Consider the following 20347-nt stretch of genomic DNA (forward strand, 5'->3'; position numbering starts at 1 on the left):
ATTAGAATGAATTGGAAAATGCTCAGAGTTTTATGAGAAACTTAATACAAATGTACAAATATGAAATATTACAATGTAACTAATATTTAAAGGGGAACCTGGGTTGGATTCGGATGTAGTCGAAATGAAAAATTGGATGGGCATCCTAAAAAAACATTCAAAGGGGAATAAACTACAAAAATGAATGTAAGGACTATAGGTCTATAGTCTAGTTCATACCTAGAATCCAAGCATCAATTTCAAGACCTCATTATCACCCAATTCTTCAAGTCTAACTTGTTTGCTAAGAGTATTTTAATTCCAATATTATTTTTATGATCAGTATAACTAATCTACATTTCATGTAGGATTGTCTATAAATTATGCGGTATTCAATCTATACCTAGTATGTCATATGTATATACTAGTGATAATTAAACTAATAAATCAAATGTCACACTCTTCCTTTAAATCAATAAGGAGTAGCGTTTAAAATCAATAGTCTTATATGTCACACGAGCCAAAGAGCTAGTTATACAATTATTCAATTAAATTGAGTAAAGACTAAATACGGTCCCTCAACTTTTGTATTATGCTCACTTTTAGTCCCTCAACCACCTTTGTTGGTGTTTGTCAGCCAAAAGTTGAGGGACCTTGCTGACTAAGCAATAGTTTAGGGACCTTGAGTCATTTTTTTTTCTTTTTTTTTTCTTAAGAATTTATTTAACAAATAAATCTTTTAATTATTTGTTTAAACCTAGCCTCCTCTTCTCATTCTCTCTCCTCTCCATCTCCTTAGTTTCTTTCTCTCTGATCTCCACCTCCCTCCTCCCTCCTCCCTCTTTCTCTCTCATCTGATCTCGACCTTGTCCCTCCTCCCTCTTTCTCTATCATCTCCGCCTCCCTCCTCCCTTCTCATTCTCTATCCTTGATTTTTGAAGTCCAGCGCCACCCACCCCAGGGCTTTTGATCGAGTTCGACCACTATCAATTAATGGTTTTTTAGGTCGAATTCGACCATGTAAACTCCAGATCTGGGGTTTTCATGGTCGAATTTAACCTTATAATCCAAACGTTGAAGATTTCATAAGGTACGTTGAGGAATTTTTTTTTATTTTTTGGGTAGTGATGGTGCTGGTGGTGCGTGTGGTGGGTGTGGTTGTGCGTGTGTGATGGTGCTGGTGGTGTTGCGTGGCTTAGGCTGGGTTTTTGGTGGCTGTAGGCTAAGGCGGGTTTAGGGTTAGGGTGGGGATTTCTTGATTTTCTTTCTTCAGATCTCAAAAATTCAAGCCAATTTTTTAAGGGATAAATATGGGTGGTACAGTGGTGGTGGTGGTTTGGACGATAGCAGCGGGGTGGTAGTTTAATTTAGAAGAGGGTTGAGCGGCAGCGGGGGTGGTTTAGAAGAGGGCGACTACGGTGGTGGTTTAGATGGGGGTGGCAGTAACGACGATGGTCTAAATGTGGCGACGGCGACGAGTGTCGAGGGGTAGTAGAGGACCGACGGTGATGGTGGTCTGTGAAGTTTATCGTGATGAAAAAGTGTTAAGGTGGTGTCGGTGGTGGGTTTGGCAACTGGTAATGTTTGATTAATTTATTTAATTATTTAATTAGTATGATTTAGAAGCAGAGGAAGTATGATTTTGCCCAATTTGTTGAATAATTTGTGTAGAATTCATGATTTTGTGATAAATTAGGGGTTTTGATTTGTATGATCGATTGATTAGTGGAGTTTGTTGAATTTTTATGGTGTTGGTGGTGCGTGTGGTGGGTGTGGCTGGTGGTGGTGGTCGCCGTTGTAATACCCCGTATTTTTATACGTATTTTATAAAATATTTAAATAGTTATAATTATTTTAATTAAAGCATTTTAATTAATATTATTATAAAAGGAAAGTTTATTTAATTATTTTTATTTAAAAGATGGGGTTTTATTTTAAGAAAGTTTAATTTTTAACAAGTTTTATTTGGGAAGGGATTAGGAAAACTAAAAGAGGAAAGTTTAGGGTAAAAGGGTTGGTAGAGAAGGGGTATAAATATCCCACTTATGAGGCAAATCAACTTTGCCCAGAGTGGAGAAAACCCAAGGTAAGCTTCTCCCCTTTTCTCCTTACTTTTCTTTCTTTTTTTTTTCTTCCTCTTCCCCTTCCCCTATGCACGGCCGGCCACCACCACCACCGCACACGTGGACGGACCACCACCGCAAGCCACCAGCGCACGGCCAGCAGCTGCGGCGGCAGGCGGCAGCAGCCCAGCCATGCCGCGGTGGCTGCTGCTGCCGTGAGTGGCTCTCAAAAAAAAAAAAAAATTTAATCTTTCTTCCTCTATTTTAATCCATGCTTAGATCTAATTATAAATTATGAGTTTTGGGATTAATTTTGATATTTGAATGTTGTAATTATATTAATAAATTTTCAGATTTAGTTTTTAATTAAAAAGCCCCAATTTTTGAAACCCTAGGTTCTTGATTTATGAAATTATGAAAGTATATGATGTATTAATGTTTAGATCTTCAATTTAAGTGCTTTAAGACTAAATTACAACAAGTTTTAATTAGAAATAAAGTGCAGGAATTTTATGTAGAACCCTAAATATTATGCTTTTAAAGGAAATTTAAATTACCCATTAAGGTGGACTTAATTATGGTGTTTTAAATATAATTTCAGCTTATTCTAATTAATTTATGAAGGGTTTTAAAATAGTATATATTGCTGGAAATTTGTTTAGAGTGGACTTTAATACTCTATTATAATTTTAATGTGTAGGAGACTTTGAAGTGAGCAATTTTTACTAGTTGTGGCGATTTTAAGATCATATTCAAGGTACGTTCGCGTACTTAGCATATTTTGATGATGTAGAATCATGCTAGGTTTGGTTTCAATCAATTACAAGTAGTATCATGCTAAGGTTTATGTATTAAATTGTGAGTTATTGGTATTGGTGATTGAATTGTGAAGCATGAAATATTTGTGATGATTTATGGATTGGAAATTATATTTTGGTATGAGTATATGGACTACATATTTATTTATGGCATGTTAGAGAGCATGTTTAATTAAACTAATTGTTTAATTATGTTTAGAATATTGAAAAGGAATTTTATTATAGTCCATATAATTTTTATTGATGCATTAAGCATGAGGAAGGAGCTATATAAGTGTCTATGTACACAAGGAATAAATAGTATGCTGGTGCCCTTGTGCACTTAAGGTGTTTTTAACACCGAGGGATAGGATTGTTGGCGCTTTATGCGTTTAAGGTGTCTTTGACACTGAGGTAGATTTAAAAAGGGTTCAACATTAAATTATATGTGGTCACTAATTATTCAAGAATTAAATTGGTATGTTTGTTTGATTGAATAATTATTGTTGATTGAATTATTATGCTTTGAGAGTCATCACCAAGTTTAATAATCTGTAAATAACGTAAAGTGAAAGAGATTACCCACCAAAACTCTTGGAACGTATATACCTTGAGTATGAACAATGGGGGGAGTTATGGGGTTTTATATTTAACCATAACTTCTAATGGAGTACAGGACGCTGTATATTCCTTTTTATTATTATTATTATGCGCTGGAATTCCGCCACCAATGTGTGGCATAGGTGTTGCTGGCACGGTTAGCTCCCGTGTCAGTTAACCTCAATTTATTGAGGGAGGTTTAGGAGGAAACCCGTTCGATGCGTAATCAACGCTAAATGAATTATTTAGTGTCCAATTAAAGTGTCTCGTTGTTTGTTATGTGTGCTTGTAAACAGGTGCAATGAGGTAAGTATGTGTGGTGTTAGGAGTTGCATGTTAGTGTGTTTAAATACGCTTTTGTACTCAACTTTGCTGATTGTGTGTGTTGTTTGTGTCTGGCTATGTCTTTATCTTGGCCCTACGATGATCCATTTTAATGGAGAGTAGTGGGGGCAAGTAGAGATACTCTTTTCAGGTATTGAGGCATGCTCATGATGGGGTATGAGTGAAGAGAGAATCATGCTAGTTTCCATTAGGATGTGTAGTAATTATGCTTTGGATGTTTTATTTTATTACTTGTTGGACTAACACAATTATTTGATCATTCGGTTTTGAATAAGGGCCCTAAGTGGTTCCAAGTTGTAGTGGATTTTATTTAACTTTGGTTTTGTGGAATTACAACTTTACTTTCGTTAGTTTGGTTTTTAAATGGTGTTATTTATTTAGTTTTGGCTTTCAAGTCTTCCGCTGTGAATCTTTGATAGTTGCCTTAGCCGTTTTCACGGTGGCGGTAATGTCTTAGATATTCCTAAAACGTATTTTTAAAAGGGGAAAGTGTATTTTAAAGGAAAGAAATTTATAGGGTGTTACAGCCGTCGCCGGCGCTGGCTATCGGCAGCGGGAGGAGGAAGGTTGCTGGGCTTTTTAAGGGTGGCTGGTTTTTTATTAATATTTTTTAAACAAATAATTAAAAGATTTATTTGTTAAATAAATTCCTAAGAAAAAAAAAAGAAAAAAAAAATGACTCAAGGTCCCTCAACTATTGCCTAGTCAGCAAGGTCCCTCAACTATTGGCTGACAAACACCAACAAAGGTGGTTGAGGGACTAAAAGTGAGCATAATAGTTAGAGAGGGACTAAAAGTGAGCATAATTGAAAAGTTGAGGGACCGTATTTAGCCTTTACTCCAATTAAATTGCACTCGTGGTAAATATGAAGTATAAATCCGTCAAAAAAATAAATAAATAAAAAAATATAATAAAAAAACGAAGTATAAATGCTGGCTGAAGAATTTTGGCATCAATTAAGGGCTTAAGGCCATCAGCTCCAAAAATAGAATTAAAGGTGCTACTTCAGTTTAGGGTTCTTCCGAGAATTTGGGGATTTACAAAATTTAGGGATTCACAAATTATCCAAACAGTGTACAATTCAATCAATTTCCAGCGAAATGATACGACCAATTTAATCGATTCACTGAAACAATTTCCCCTTCAGATGATGGCAGTAATGGAAGACAATCAGCAGGAGACGAAGGAGAGAGAAATCGATCAAAATACGATCAAAGACGACAACGACAATGGCAACGATAACAGTATAACAATGGCGACGATGAGTCGGAAGGAGAAGAGGAAGGCATTGAAGAAGATGAAGAGGAAGCAAGTGAGGAAGGAGATTGCGAAGAAGGAGAGAGAAGAGGAGGAAGCTCGATTGAATGATCCTGAAGAGCAGATGAGATTGCTGCGGTTGGAGCAAGAGGAGGCGGATAGAATGGCGAGGGAGCGCATGGAGTTTGAGGAGAGAGAGAGGCAGTTTCTTCGAGCATTGGAGATGGAGAAGAAGAAGAAGGAGGAGGAAGAAGAGGAGCGGCGTAAACTCGATGAGGAATCGAAGAAAGAGCTGGTTTGTATTCTTTGAATTTTGTTCTATGTTTGGTTGATTTAGTTGCTTTGAATTTGAGATTGAGTAGAGGTTAAATTCGAATGCTTTCGATTGTGTGTTTCGTTTTCGAGAATCTGTGTTAGGTAGTGATTGGAATTGCCGGTATGACTAGTATTATGATTGTAGTTTGATGATTTAATGATCTTAGTCATGTTATTGAAGTGAGCAGTACTGTTGGTGGCGGCTTTGATCCTTTTGCTAGTGCTTGGAGACGAGTAATCAACGCGGTTTTGATTACAGTAATAATCAAAAAATGTAACGCGTCTAAGGCGTTAGCTAAATGTGTTCAATATACAATGAGAGAGTTCAATTGGTGTGATTATAACATTTTCCTTGCTCTCAGCTATTTAACTATATTTGTTTCATATGTGTGCCAAATTACAAATTAATTTTCATCTTGTGTGTATGCTTCTCTTCTATATCGTTACATATGATTTGTATTATTATCTTAGGTGCTAGACAATTCATGTTCATTTGCAGTTTTGCTAAATGAATGTTTTGCGGAATGTTTGTTGCTAGGATAATAATGAGAATGCTAGCAAGGCGAATGAAGATGATGATTGGGAATATATAGAAGAAGGACCAGCAGAAATAATATGGAAAGGAAACGAGATAATTGTTAAAAAGAAAAAAATCAGGGTACCCAAGAAAGCTCCTGAGATTGTAAAAGATAATCAGGTAATTGATGTGGAAAATAAGTTGGTACTTTTTGGTTTGGCAAATAGTATCAATCCTAAAGTGTAAAGAACTTTTCAGGAAAGTGAAAGACCAATATCGAACCCTCTTGCTCCCCAGTCTGAAGCCTTTGAAGATTATAGGAGTGCGAAAGAGGTTCTAGAAAGTGTTGCACAACAAGTTCCTAACTTTGGAACTGAGCAGGTTTGTGTTTATACTTGTTCCGTTACACATCATCTCTATTTTTCTATTTTTAGGCATGATGCTTTCAACCATGTGAAAGGAGAAACATGTTGCACTTTCCCTCACCTGATCTCCTTTTGATACTTCTTTATGGCAGGATAAAGCACATTGCCCTTTCCATCTAAAAACTGGGGTTTGTCGCTTTGGAGCACGGTGTAGCAGAGTTCACTTCTACCCAGATAAAGCTTGTACAATACTGATTAAGAATATGTACAATGGTCCTGGTCTTGCTTGGGAGCAGGATGAAGGGCTTGAGGTCTGTTATTGAAGCCATTGGGTGGTTCTTGTATCCTGAATGTCATCTTATCTTAGCTTTCAACCCCCACCCCCTTATAGCTTTCAACCCCCACCCCCCTTATATTTATTCTTTTGCATGTTTTTAGAATACCAGTTTTTGTGGTTGACTCTGCTTACTTGCCCAATATGAACTCTTGCTGAACCTTTGTCTGCTGACTTGACATCTCTAATCAAGCTCACAATACAAACTTGTGAGGTGGAGACTGTTAAAATGGGAGTTTATATCCTGTTTTCAATTTTTTTTGGTCACTGAAACATTATTCATGGAATGTTAGGATTATAATTCTGCTTCTTTATTACTGCATTAAGCAAATGAATTATGTCCTTATTTTGATGTCATCAGAGTCCTGCTCAAATGAGTGGTACTTTCCTTAACAGCCAATAGTCTACTGGGGAATTTCGTGGGCGCTGAAGATGGAGAACTGAAGCTACATCCTATTATATCATGATGGGTTTTCTTTTCATTGCTTTCAATTGACATGCTGCAATGGTGGAACTTAAAAATGTATTTTAGGAAGTTGAAGGTTTGAACCTTAACCCCCTATTGTGAAGAAAAAAAACTAAGACAACTTACTTAATAGGCAACGATGTCCAATATGAATTTATGGGTAACACATGCTTTTTATAATGACTTGGAAGTCTTCTGCCTTTGGCCTGTTCTTTTAGTTTTAGTGGTATACTAGTATATAATGTAATTTATATTGTAAAATCACTATTATGTTACTGGTCAATATGCCATATGTGTCTAGAAAATCTCCTTTCTCATTCTCTTGCCTCCCCCCCCCCCCCCCCCCCCCCCCAAAAAAAAAAAAAAAAAGGGAAATAAAAAAAGTGAAGAGAGCAGATTGTGACAAGCTAGAAAGAGAGTATTGATACCTTTTGTGCTCATATCTTTGTCTAGTGAAGTTAAAAGGAAGTGGACACTAGGCAGCACAAGCAACAATTAATACTGTCATTCATTTGATCTTTTTGTCATTTTTTACAATTAGGAAAAACAGCATATCCCAACATTAAACCTGATGCATGTTTCGGATAAGTTTAGTACAAAGAAAGGAAAGAAAGTTAGTTATGCCTTTGTGCCTCTTTTTTTAAAAAAGCGTCATTCTAAAAAGTCATAAATTTAACAGCGTAATATTAAACTAGTTTTGTATTGTGGATAGGAACATCATTTATGGTAGACTATACTTATTCGTTCGTAATTAGTTGACACCTTTCCTTTTGGAATTCATATATAAGCACCTTTACCAGTTCACCCTAACCTTATCAACCAACCCTGCCACCACCCCAATCTCCGTCTAGTGTCTGCCATCCCAACTCCATCCTTGTCATCATCTTCTTCTTCACCATAAAACTTATCCCTTTTCCTTTTCTATCACAAGAGTCACAACCCAATGTCACTATCGTCAACCTCACAAGTCACAACCCGTACCTTTCACTGCCCAGCAACTCCCGTCCTATTATCATTTTGGGTGTTTGAGATTTCTGGATCCCCTTTTGAAAAATATCCATAGAAGCCAAAGGAGATAGAGATTGGCTAATCAAGTTAGGGTTTCAAAGTTGGATTGAGTTAGGGCAGAGACTCACACAATAACACTCGAGGGAGGCTTTGTCAGTGATGAAGTTGATAAACTCCGTCACACAATTTTGCTTTGCGCCTTCGCATCTTTCGAGATTTTTAGCCATTAAAAAAGGCTGCTTGTTTTTGAAGGAGAGGGAAAGAAAGAAAGGGTGAATAGGGTTGGCTGAATCGCAGGGGATCTGTTGGAGTGGTGGTCTTTGTCAGAGATTTGATGGTGGTGGTGATGACAGTGGAGGTGGAGAGGGACATATGATGAAGATTGATGGTGTGATCACTGAGGAAAACTGATCATGATGATTGTAGGAGAGAACAGAGGAGTTAGTGAAATTTTTTTGAAACAGAGTTAGTGAAATTAGTGTGGGGTGAATTTGATATCTTAACATATAAAACTTACCCAAGATAGAAATGGGTCAAAAAGGAATATGTGTCAACTAATGTGGAACGGAAGAAGTATAATTTAAGGGCCTGTTCTGATTGACTGAACTGAACTTATTGGAGCTGAACTGAACTGAATTGAATAGTTTATGAGAGAAGAAAATTAAGATAAGAACTGAAGTGAAAATAAGCTGAAGAGAACAGGCCCTAAGAATGTGATTAAGATGAAGTGGTAGGAAGTATTATTTGAGAATGTGCTTAAGATGAAGTGGTAAAGGGAAAGCTCATACTGGCGAAATTTGTTGATGCCTATGCAGCTTCAGACAAGATAAAATTGTTTTGAAGATGAAACAAATCATAGAAATACTCTTCGTCCTCATTCACTTTTCATATCTTCTGTTGCTGTTTATATCATGTTCTTTTGTTCTAAGGGGAAGTGAAATTGCTCTCCCTTTTCTGTGGCCTTTTATTTGATCCCTTTTGTATTCTGTTATGTTTGACTGATGAATGATGATCAAAGTAAAGCACTAATTTTTTATTTATTTATTTTTTTTTTCTACTTGCTCGCATTTACTTGAAAAAGTGATTGCTGAATGCTTTGCTTTCTTTGTTAGCATACGGATGAGGAGGTAAAGCAGAGCTTTGAAGACTTTTACGAGGATGTTCATACAGAATTTTTGAAGTTTGGAGAACTTGTGAACTTCAAGGTGATTTTAGTGCTTACGGACGTGCTCAGTTTTCTTCTATTGACCTCTCCTTAATCACATTTCATAATTGGGTGCAGTTACTTAAGACAGTCTTTGTTCACAGAAAGAGTGCCTAATTTTAATGTGTTGTTTGTCATGCTGCCCCATTCTATTTTCCCCTGTTTTTAGGGGGTTGAAGGACTTATTGACTTTTGGCATTGTCAATGAAGCATGCCACTTCTACTTGCTTATGTCATACAGAGTAAATAATTGTCAGATAACTTTAGACAAGCTGTGTACTCTGTAAACAGTTTCCTGGCACTTAAGTATCAGTTATTTTATCGAATATCTAGCTCTGTATTATCACTTCTGCTTCCCCATGATGTATTGTTGAGTAACTTTTGTAAGCCTGACCTGGTTCAATGGGTATTTGCTTTTCACAGGTGTGCAAAAACGGTTCTTCCCATTTGCGGGGTAATGTATATGTACATTATAAGTCATTGGAATCAGCTATGCTTGCATACCAGTCCACCAATGGTCGGTATTTTGCAGGGAAACTGGTAAGGTAGTCATGTTTTTGAGTATATATTAGCACTCACATTCTAGTTTTTATAGTGTTTATATGATTGTTAGTTGAAAGTTAGGGCAATGCAAATTGTGCAGAGTTCTGTTTGTCTTACCCATTCAATTTCTACATTAAACCATTGGTCGAAAAGATAACCAGTTTGTGTACCACTTCACATTAAGTAATACACAGTTTACTAAGGCGTTGGATACATTTCATTCTGAGAACTATATCATGTGGAATTGGCTCGCAATGGATAGGTTCCTAACTCAATTTCATTATTTGAGGACAGAAAAGTGAATTTCTTAGTTGCATTATAAGTCTCACGTGATGTTCTAGAATTAACTTGAATAATAGGATGAGAAAATTGCATGTAACACATTTACTATGCATGAAATTGCACAACTTTTCGGGCAAATTCCAAATAATTAGTTTGATATCTGCTGCAGATGCATGTGTAAGTGAAGATTTATGTACTAATTGCAAATTTTTCTTGACAGCTGACCTGTGAATTTATTAATGTGACAAGATGGAGGGTTGCTATTTGTGGGGAGTATATGAAGTCAAGGTTCAAGGTATGGTCACAACTTGGGATTGAATTTTCCCAGGTTTGATCGCCATTTACTTCGCCTTTGATGCTTTTTAGAGTGTTTTGACAGGTAAGATGATGAACAGTGATCTTTATATCTAAATGTTTGCATTTTCTATAACAGAGTTGTTCCCGGGGATCAGCTTGCAACTTTATCCATTGCTTCCAAAATCCTGGTGGAGATTATGAATGGGCTGACTGGGATAAACCAGCCCCGAGGTACTGGCTTAAGAAGATGGCGGCTTTATTTGGATACACTGGTTACGATTTCACAGATGAAGTTGGTCTGAGGTGTGTGATAAGTTTATAACGATAATATGTGCCTATATATGTCCATTTGCATATCTTCTATGTTTGCTTTCAAGTATATATTGCCTTAAGTATAGCTTATTGCGCTCTCTCTGAAAAGTGAGCAACTGTTTTGCTTAAATTAAGTTTATTGCTTCCTGTCTAGGAAATGTATTGAGGGTTTATTTAATTTTTATAAAGAACCAAATGTATGAGGTAAACTGGTAAATTGCTCTGTGAAATAGTGAGTAAAGTATTATGATTGAGCCTTAATTTAGCAGTGATCGACAAATATGGATCATGACAGAGTAGCCTACTTGATAGATGTTGCTGAGACTGTTATCCCAGCGCTATTATTTCCTAATCTTTTCCTGTCTATGCTGGATTGACAAACATAGTGACAACCATTTCATGTCAGGAAAAAAGAAAAAATAGTGATGCTGTTTTTAGGTTAAAAAACCAGAAGAATTTTGTGTTGGCATCTGTTTGCTAGCGATTGAGCTGTCCGTATATATATATTTTGTACACACACTTGACTCAAAAAAAAAATAGTGATGCTGTTTTTAGGTTAAAAAACCAGAAGAATTTTGTGTTGGCATCTGTTTGCTAGCGATTGAGCTGTCCGTATATATATATTTTGTACACACACTTAACTCATTCTCTTTTTTATAAACAGCCTTATAATAACTTCACTAAGATAATACCTCTGGACTGTAACAGTGCCCATAGCGTATGCAGTAGTATGAAATAGCTTGAATATTCTATAATCTTGACTTCCCTGGATTGCCCCTGAGCAATCTACAGTTGAGTGTGGTCACTGTTATGAAACATGAAAGAGGAATGCATGAATTTTTCTGACATCGAAGGAATTGACATCCATTATATGAGGAATAAAAGCCCCTATTGTCTGAGGTGGCTTATTACCAAGCCACTTCCCCCCCAACAGGCCTTTGACAGCCATTGACTTGTGGGGAAAATTTTTGTATTTTGTTAATTTGCAGTACAATGAATAAGATTAATTGGATAGGATCTGCGAGGGAGCAAATTTTAGATTCTACCTTTGCTGTTCTTTTGACTTATACAAGTGTATTATTTTGTTTTGGCTGAATCTTGTTCTTTGCTTTATTGTTATTTTTTAAATTCCCCTTCAGCCTTCTCACTCACCTTCACATGTATGTAAATGTTTGTGTTCTACCATCAATGAGGATTCCTTTTTAATAAAATGTTTCATTTCACATACTGTTATAATGCTTTATCACCTTTATGTACCCACACTTTGCTTAATACTGCATGTTATTTATGTTCCGTCTTTTGTATCAGGCACCATTCAAGGAGATCAAGGTCCAGGGGTTTAGACAGCCCTCATAGGAAAAGCTTATCTGATGAGGATGATGGTTACAAGAGAAGGCGCGGAAGGCACAGTCCACACAGAGGAGATGGCAGAGAGACCAGCAATCTTGACAAGGAGATGCAAGAAGAAAGAAGAACCTATCTAGATCATCGTTGCTTCAAGCACCGTGAAACTGACAATGTTGACGTATCAGAGGGGAGCACTGATGGTCATAGATCTGTTGTTGGCATGAAGGGAAGCTCGAAAAAGAGGGAAAGGGAACGAGTGTCAGCAGACCAAGACAACAAGAATAGAAAAGTTGAAGCTATAAAAATGTTTGTGTTTTACCATCGATGAGCAATCCTTTTGATTTTGATTATTTACCTACTTATATGCTTTATGTACCCACACTTCTGCTTGATAGTGCAAGTTATTTATGTTTAGTCTTTTGTGTCAGGTACCATTCAAGGAGATCAAGGTCTAGGGGTTTAGACAGCCCTCATAGGAAAAGCTGTTCTGATGAAGATGATGGTTACAAAAGAAGGCGCGTAAGGTACAGTCCGCGCAGAGGAGATGACAGAGAGACCAACAATCTTGACAGGGAGATGCAAGAGGAAAGAAGAACCTGTCAAGATTCTCGTTTTGATATATCAGAGGGGAGCACTGATGGTCAGGGATATGTTGCTGGCATAAAGAGAAGCTCAAAAAAGAGGGAAAGAGAGAGATTGTTTACAGACCGAGACAACAAAAGTAGAAAAGTTGATGCTACTTCTTCCAAAGGTGAGACTGCAGAGGGAGGAGTAAGTGACAAAAACCATGAACACAAGAGTAGAAGCTCAAGTAGGCAGAACAGAGCTGCAGAGTCAGCTCGTGAATGTCGCCACAATAATGTTGACAAATCTTATGGAAAAAAGAATAATGATGAAATTTATAGATATAAAGATAAACGTGTCACTGCAAAGAAAAATGAGGCAGCCTCCTTAAAATGTAACTCTCATGGTGACAGTCAGGACAATGAGGAAGATGAACACCACAGTCATAGTAAGGAAAAATCAAGAACGATGAAAGATGAAGCAGAATCATCCAGCAGTGCTTCTCAATGTTCTGATGATAGTAGGCTTGTAGAGGTTGAAAAGAGGCAACAAAAGAAAAGAAGAAAAAGTTCAAGGTTTAAGGATAAGACACGTGCTCAAAAGGATGTAAGAAAAAGCTCAAGGCTACAGAAACAGTCAGGCTCTACAGACTCAGAGAGTGATGGGGATGATGATAGACACCATAGACATAGTAAACAATCCCACAAGAGTCGAAGAACAAGGTCTAGGTCCAAGTCCAAGAAAGAATCAGACCTTGCAGATACAAAGAGAAATATGTCACAAAAGTCAGCACCTGAAAGAGACCACAAAAGGCCTGATGAAGAACGTATGTTACAGGTTTATAGAAGTGATGATGAAGCTACTGCACCTGGAATGGTGGCAACTAGTTTGGTGCATACCAGCTGTAAGGGCATTGATAATGAGGCAAAGACTGAGCTTGAAAAGGCTTGTCGTCTTGCTGCTTTGAAGAAGTTAGAAGAGATCAGAATGAAGAAAGATACTCAGACTTCCCACAGTAGGGAGCCTGTTGAAAGTTTGAAAATTTGCACTAAAGAAAATATACGAGTCACGGAGAAAGCTGATTCAAGTAAAGTGGAAGTATGTGAAACTTCTATAAAGAGGAGAAGGATTTAGTTTCAATGAGGTCAGTTAATTTTCAGGTTAATAATTTGTGCCCTTGTTTTGCCAGCCAATATCTGAATATCGTAACGCCTTCTACATAATGCTGTAAAGTAGAGCAAGGTATGCTATTGCCATCAGATGCCTGTCTGGATGTTCTTGTATTTTCCAGAAACGATGTATCAGCATTCTTCAGGTGTATGTCTCCATTTGTGATAGTTGTATGAAAGTGTTCATTTCTTTGGAAAGTTCCTCTCTTGTATGTTCTTCATACACTTTTAAGGGCTGTTAGGCTTTTAGATTTTGAGATGAAAAAACAGACAAAAGGAAACAGAAATTATTGTGAGCATGGAAGAAATTTTGTTCATTCCAATACGGTAAAAAGTGCCTCTTTTTAATGTTATTTATAAAACCTTAAATGAGACTGTATGTCCTACATCATCCCATTCCCCGCATATATGGTATTCCACTTTTTTTGTGGTCGCAACGGCCTAAGATCAGCTTCTTACTCTGACTAGGAAATTAATTTGTACGACCTGGTATGGTGTTGCAAGAGATGTGAGACTAAGATTCACATCCTTGCGCATCAGATGTTTATATTAACACCATAAACGTCCATTAAATTTTTTGAATATTTCTAGGGTTAGGAGGAAGTTCATAGATGATTACAAGGGGATGATGCTATCGGTGCTAGTGGTGGTGATGCAGAGAGAGAAGAGGATCTGATTTGGTCTAATTCTATTGTAAATAGGTACTTAAAATAAATTTACGTAGTATGTAGGTTGAAGAGAACAAAACCTAAGTGTAAGTGCAGTTTTGATCCTTGATTAACAAGTCCTTCATGATATGGATAACCCCAAAATTGATTATAAGATAACATGCTCATCTGTCCTTGTAAGCAACCAACTAATTTCCACTAGGTCAACAGTATGCTTCCTTTCCCAACGATTTGCATGTATTATATCGGAAATAGGAGAATTTTTTGTGGTCAGAAAATAGGGCGTTTCTTAAAATTTCTTACTGTTAGATTCAATTGAAGTCAGTTGGTACATGTTGATTTCCATCTAAGCAAAAGTAGATTATTGAAAGAGCTTTAAATAACAGTATGTAAAAGCATCAGTAGGACATTCCAATATCAAAAGAACAGTTACATATAGAAGATAATATGAATGTAAGCAATAACTTGGAGAGAACATGATGGTTACAGCAAATCTAAAAGATACGAAAAGAATACATGGTGACCAGAGACATCAACAGGCAGATTTAGCACTTGAGAAATCACCATTCCCTGCGTTTACATGAGAGATTATGCAGGATAAAGCTGTAAACCTTCATTTCAGACACGACTCCTAACTCCATCAGATTCAACCAATACCATCTGTACTTAGTATATATTACAATTGAAAGGGTGTACAAACCCTCATTCTATATATGATTCCTGCAAGAACCATAAACAAGTGAGGGACTCAGGGATTCGCAAACCAAAGCAAAGGAATACATAAGGGTTTTTATAATGAATATTTTATACCTGCAATACATCACAAGTTTAAACAGTTGGTCTCTTGCTTGAAACTTCTTTTGTCAGAACATCTCCCTTCTCCTACAAGCAAATCCCAAATTTTAGTGTTTATACACAGCAGTTGCCTGTGACAGTGTTAATTACAGTCCAATAATACCACTAATTACTACTTTGTACAAGTATTAGAATTACTACTTTGCTTAAAAAAAAAAAAAGTATTAGAATTACTACTATAGCAGCAATTTATAAAATATAGTTCATGAGTCATGACATAAATAATGCAATTAATACCTCCCACAAGCTAATTAGAGCAACTCCAATGGCAAGCTAATTGTCTAATTGTCAAAAAGCTAATTAGTATTGTAGCACAGCATCTCAGAATTTAAATATTTCTAGCAAATAAATCAGGGAACGACAACATTCTCTCATTCTCTCTCAGAATATACATTCTCTGTAATCCACATGTAAAAGCCTTTACCAAGGTTTAGCTACATTCTACTGTGTAATGTGACAATCTCTTTCAAGTTCAAAACTTCAAACCGTAGAGAAATGAACTAATTTAAGGGGCAAAACTATCACTGGAGGTGACAATGGGCCAGAGAAGTATCTAACACTTGATCAATATTTGCAGCAAACACAAACTAAAAATCTTTTTAAAGGGGAAAACAACATGTCAAATACAATGGGTTTTTTGGGGGTTTTTTGACAAAGAATATGTTAGGAAAAAGAGAGTACAATTAACCCATGGTAGATGTAAGTAGTCAATCTACTAATAAGTGGTGGATGATATAGTGTAGAATGCGCGTGTGCCCACTCTTTTCCGTAAACTAATTAGAGAAATATATCCAAGAATAGATTCATTTCAATAACAAGTACACAAGCACCAATTAAATATCAGTTATATATGTTGTACTACAATTCAAATAACATAGATCCAGCCTATATGACATTTGATACATTCAGAAAGCTAGAAGCTACTTGAGAACTGCTAGTTTACCAAATCCAAAACAGAAATTATTGTTTACTGAAATATAAGTTTTTCACTATACTACTTTTTATAGCTCATTTGAAAAATATTGAGGGTAATTAAAGAAAAAGAAAACAAGCACTGGCAAAATGAATGGAATAAAATGCAAACAAATACAGAAACTTATTTTTAAATCCTTCACTAAACAAATCTAACAATGAAATTAGAAAGATTCATGTTAATGTGATCATATTTTATTATTACAATATGATGCCTGTAAAATTAACACCAAAAGTCAAGAAAAATATCAAAATTTCAGATCTACATCTCATAGTCAGCCTGTGCATTCCCTCCCAAATTTGTTTAAAAGTCAAGAAAAATATCAAAATTTTAGATCTACATCTCATAGTCAGCCTGCGCATTCCCTCCCAAATTTGTTTTCATGAAAAAAAACTCTATAAGCCAATGACATATATAACAATGGCAAAACAACTGGATTATTGACTAGAATGAGCTTTAACCGAGCCTCAAACATAACATCTTGTATCTAGAGCCCACCCTTCAAGGCCTGAAGCAGTTGCAATGAGCTCCACATTAACAGTCAAAAAGGCAAGTCAAGTTGGGAATTGCATTGATATGAACTACGAAGTATATTATTTAAGTCCAACATCTCTTCCTCATTATCAAGTAAGCCCTAAGCCAAATTTTTCCTGCATTCTACAGTCCAATTGAAGCCACCAATGCTTATTGATGTGAAGTGCTTATTCACAAGACAATAATATCCTTATCACCCTTTAGTAGTGGGGACAGTATATGAGCAAAATGCAGGAGAAGTCCTTAACACTAATATCACTCCATAAGAAATGTTTACACATGGAATTATCAAGTCTCATGGATATTGGTCACTAGTCATCCTTTCAGCTTCCAAAGAACTTGAAGCTCCCAAGGCTAATTACATTAGGCCAAGAAAAGGCTTTGACTAAAGAATCTGGGATTTGAGTGAAGGGATTTGTGCACACTGGATATTAATTCTCTTTCAGAGGTCAACATTCTTATAGCTTCAAGGGGGCTGAAATTATACAAATCCCCAAATGTACTCAATGCCACAAAAAATATACCTCTGTAGATACACCACATTGCTGAGCTATAGGGCTTAAATAAATATCAAATCTCAATGACGGCCAAAAAAAAGACTATGTACAAGATACAAACTCCAAATTTCTTATGGCTAAAGTACAAACACATGTCATTCTAATGATTTTCTAGGAAGCTACACTTTCCCTGCCAAATCTGCTAAAGCTCAATGAAGTCACAAAGAGAACCTTTCACCATTAGCAGCAACAAAGACGACCTTGTAACAATCCAATCAAATGCAAGGTCTTTTATGCATAACAAACCTTTGATCTTTGACTTAGCATTACTTACGTGATTCCCTAAAGGCATAGAGACAGGACATGGCCATCTCATTTCAAATTTCGCTCTTTTATGTGTCCGTATCACTCGTATACTGGCCATGTCCATGTCCGATTCCACACAAAATAGCCGGCCAAGGACTATAAATCAGGCAATCTCCATAACACCCACAAAGAAATAGCAACTATCAATCAAAAACATATCCAATTTACTCAAATCCAACAGAAGAGGAATCACTTAACTTCTGTGTGACACATTCTAAACCCACAACAGATCATACATTCATACTACAAGATTAAATCTACAAGTTAAGCTACGAAATGGGCAATTCTGGACAATTGATTACAACCAAGTTCATTTCTTCAAAACACAAAAACACCACGATTTCACTACAATTTCTAACACATGCATCAAAATTTCTATAAACATTCAAATAAAACATCAGGATATCACATAAAAATCTCAAAAAATTAAATCAAAGAAAAAAAAAAACACATACCATTCCTTTAGATTCATAATAATCATTCAATGCCCATTGATATCTCGATTGATCCAACCCCAACCAATTCGCCACGTACTCATCTACACTCGCATGAACTAAAGTTTCCCAAAAAAAAGAAAAAAAGTAAGAAACAAAAAACACCCAAAAGAAGTAACAATAAAGTGAGCAAGTAAAGAATCCAGAAAAAGCTCAAATGGGTAAAAACGGTACCGTTTTGAGCTTTAGCAATGGCTTCCCAGAAGAAAGCGAACCTGTCACCGGCAGGTTCGAACTTGGCCGGAGGCGGCTGAACCGGCGGCGGAGAATTGACGGCGATGTTTTTGTGGGGTTGTGGAATGACGGCGGGAGGAGCTTCGGAAGTGGGTTTAGGGGTCGTCGGAGGAGGAGGAGTCAGGAAGACGGTGTATGGTCCGATCTTTCCGATCGCCGGCGGCGGCGTTGGCGGCGGAGGTGATGTTGGGTCGTTTGATTTCGCCATTTTCCGGCGAGGGAGGAGAGAGAATGAGGGAGTGAGGGAGTAGTGTGAAGAGGAAAGAGGGTAAGAGATGAACTTTACTTGGTTTTTTTTGGTGGCTTTTTAACAAGTTTAAAAAAGTGCATAATATAGATGAGTATGTGGAAATTAAGCTACATTGACTTGAACTGATTTAAAACTGACTCAAAAAAATGTTAACGATTCAAATTTTGACTCTCATGAACACAATAGTTTGCATGATTTAAATAATTAAAAAAGGATTTGATTTAACTCGGCCTTACCAGACACGACTCGAACGCCTGAATTGACACCTCTACTTGTCGTAAGACTCGTAGCTAGTAAAGAAAACTACAGTATTTAGTAGAAAGTGCAAAAAAAAAGGGGTAAAATTCATCAATAAGCTCTGAAAAAAAAAAGGGAAATTTATCAAAAAAAAAAACCTTTTAAATGCACCATTTTGGGAAAAAAAACTTTTAAAAGCTTTTTCCTAAAAGAAACCCGAAATTGAATTTTTTTTTTTGTTGAAGACAACCTATGCTTCTAATTCACTTAATTAATCTCTAATTTTTTTCCTAATTACCCATTAACTCTCACTTAGCCCTTTTATAATTAAATTAACCTATAAACAACAATAAAATTAAAAAGCACCAATTGGGGGGAGGGGGATGCTGCCATGGGAGAAGGAAAAGGAAGGAGTGGGTGGCTGGTGGTGGGGGTGGTGGTTTTTGGGGTTTTTTTTTTTATTTATTTATAAATTAAGTTAACTAATAAATGGTTAAGTGACAATTAGAGGATAATTAGAAGAAATTAGAGCTTAATTGAGTGAATTAGAGGCATTAGGTTGTCTTCAACAAAAAATTTTCATGACCGGGTTTTCTTTTGCTAAAATGTTAAAAACCGGGTTTTCTTTTGCCAAAAAGCTTTTAAAAGGTTTTTTTTCGCAAATTGATGCATTTAAAAGGTTTTTTTTGACAACTTTGCCAAAAAAAAAAATAGAAAAAGAAAAAATCATCAATAAGCTATTTTTGTTATTTATTCCATCTTATTATGTTTATCTAAACTCAAATAAACTCCCAAATTGTTCCATAACTACTGTATAATTTGAATAAAGCTTATTAGAGTTATATTAATACTGATTTAGTCAATATCATGTCGTAATTTTGCTAACTACTGTTGAAAATAAATGTACTGACTGAATTTTAACTCTAACTTTTCGTATTTGGATATCACATCAAGTCTTTAATGATTATTTCGAAAAATATAATCTGGATACTCTTACTCTTTTTTTCGAGCAACTTTTGTGTGTGGCCAGCTAACACACGAGTAACCTTTGACTAATTGAGTACCCCTGACTTAGTAACCCCTAACCGAGTAAACCCTGACCGACCGACTAACTCCTTACCAAGTATCCCTTGACTTATTGAGTAACCTCTGATCAAGTGAGTAACCCATCATAACCGACCAAGTAACCTTGACCATTCAGCCACAATTTTTTTTTAGGAGACAAATACCTTAACCATTGATTCAATTCATTGATGTCATTTTTAATTTTGGTTATTAATAAGGTGGCTAACGCACGCAATGCGCGCACATACACTATTCAATTATTCATAAGTGTTTGGTTAAACTTTTAACAAGGTAGGGATATACCCAATCCTAATATGATAATGGTTTGCTTGGGTATCTTATACTCACCCTTGATACTCAATCCTATTACGTTAATGGGAAGCATGATTTGAAAAGTGTTTTCCCTTCT

General features: G+C 36.3%; 2 protein-coding genes across 5 annotated transcripts; one reads left to right on the forward strand and one right to left on the reverse strand.

The window, feature by feature from the left end:
- The first annotated feature begins 642 nt into the window (after positions 1 to 642).
- Positions 643 to 14118, forward strand: LOC145612645 (uncharacterized). 4 transcript variants are annotated; one of them, XM_081667971.1, is made up of 12 exons: positions 643 to 2065; positions 2743 to 2799; positions 3887 to 5337; positions 5896 to 6054; positions 6133 to 6255; positions 6392 to 6550; positions 9160 to 9252; positions 9675 to 9791; positions 10297 to 10371; positions 10510 to 10676; positions 11994 to 12338; positions 12461 to 14118. In XM_081667971.1, the coding sequence occupies exons 3-12, from the start codon at positions 4933 to 4935 to the stop codon at positions 13728 to 13730; spliced, it is 2913 nt and encodes a 970-aa protein (XP_081524097.1). In that variant the 5' UTR covers positions 643 to 2065; positions 2743 to 2799; positions 3887 to 4932; the 3' UTR covers positions 13731 to 14118. The 4 variants fall into 4 exon arrangements, with proteins under 4 accessions (XP_081524097.1, XP_081524098.1, XP_081524099.1 ...); XM_081667972.1 differs by having other exon boundaries at positions 643 to 1556; XM_081667973.1 differs by having other exon boundaries at positions 643 to 1069.
- A 705-nt stretch (positions 14119 to 14823) lies between these two features.
- Positions 14824 to 18677, reverse strand: LOC145612388 (uncharacterized). Its single transcript, XM_081667765.1, has 4 exons — positions 18327 to 18677; positions 18114 to 18211; positions 15244 to 15315; positions 14824 to 15153 (listed from the first exon to the last, which is right to left on the reverse strand). Exons 1-3 carry the CDS (start codon positions 18592 to 18594, stop codon positions 15262 to 15264), a joined length of 420 nt encoding a protein of 139 aa, XP_081523891.1. The 5' UTR covers positions 18595 to 18677; the 3' UTR covers positions 14824 to 15153; positions 15244 to 15261.
- Positions 18678 to 20347: the final 1670 nt, after the last annotated feature.

The sequence above is a fragment of the Chenopodium album genome, chromosome 24 (genome assembly GCF_948465745.1).
Source record: "Chenopodium album chromosome 24, dcCheAlbu1.1, whole genome shotgun sequence".
Lineage (NCBI taxonomy): Eukaryota > Viridiplantae > Streptophyta > Magnoliopsida > Caryophyllales > Amaranthaceae > Chenopodium > Chenopodium album.

Coding starts and splice junctions, on each gene's coding strand:
- LOC145612388 (XM_081667765.1), bottom strand. CDS start 18,594: ATGGCGAAATCAAACGACCCAACATCACCTCCGCCGCCAACGCCGCCG. Junction 18,212..18,326: donor CATTGCTAAAGCTCAAAACG/GTACCGTTTTTA, acceptor GGGAAACTTTAG/TTCATGCGAGTGTAGATGAG. Junction 15,316..18,113: donor ATTATGAATCTAAAGGAATG/GTATGTGTTTTT, acceptor ATTTGCTTGTAG/GAGAAGGGAGATGTTCTGAC.
- LOC145612645 (XM_081667970.1), top strand. CDS start 4,933: ATGATGGCAGTAATGGAAGACAATCAGCAGGAGACGAAGGAGAGAGAA. Junction 5,338..5,895: donor AGGAATCGAAGAAAGAGCTG/GTTTGTATTCTT, acceptor GTTTGTTGCTAG/GATAATAATGAGAATGCTAG. Junction 6,551..9,159: donor AGCAGGATGAAGGGCTTGAG/GTCTGTTATTGA, acceptor TTTCTTTGTTAG/CATACGGATGAGGAGGTAAA.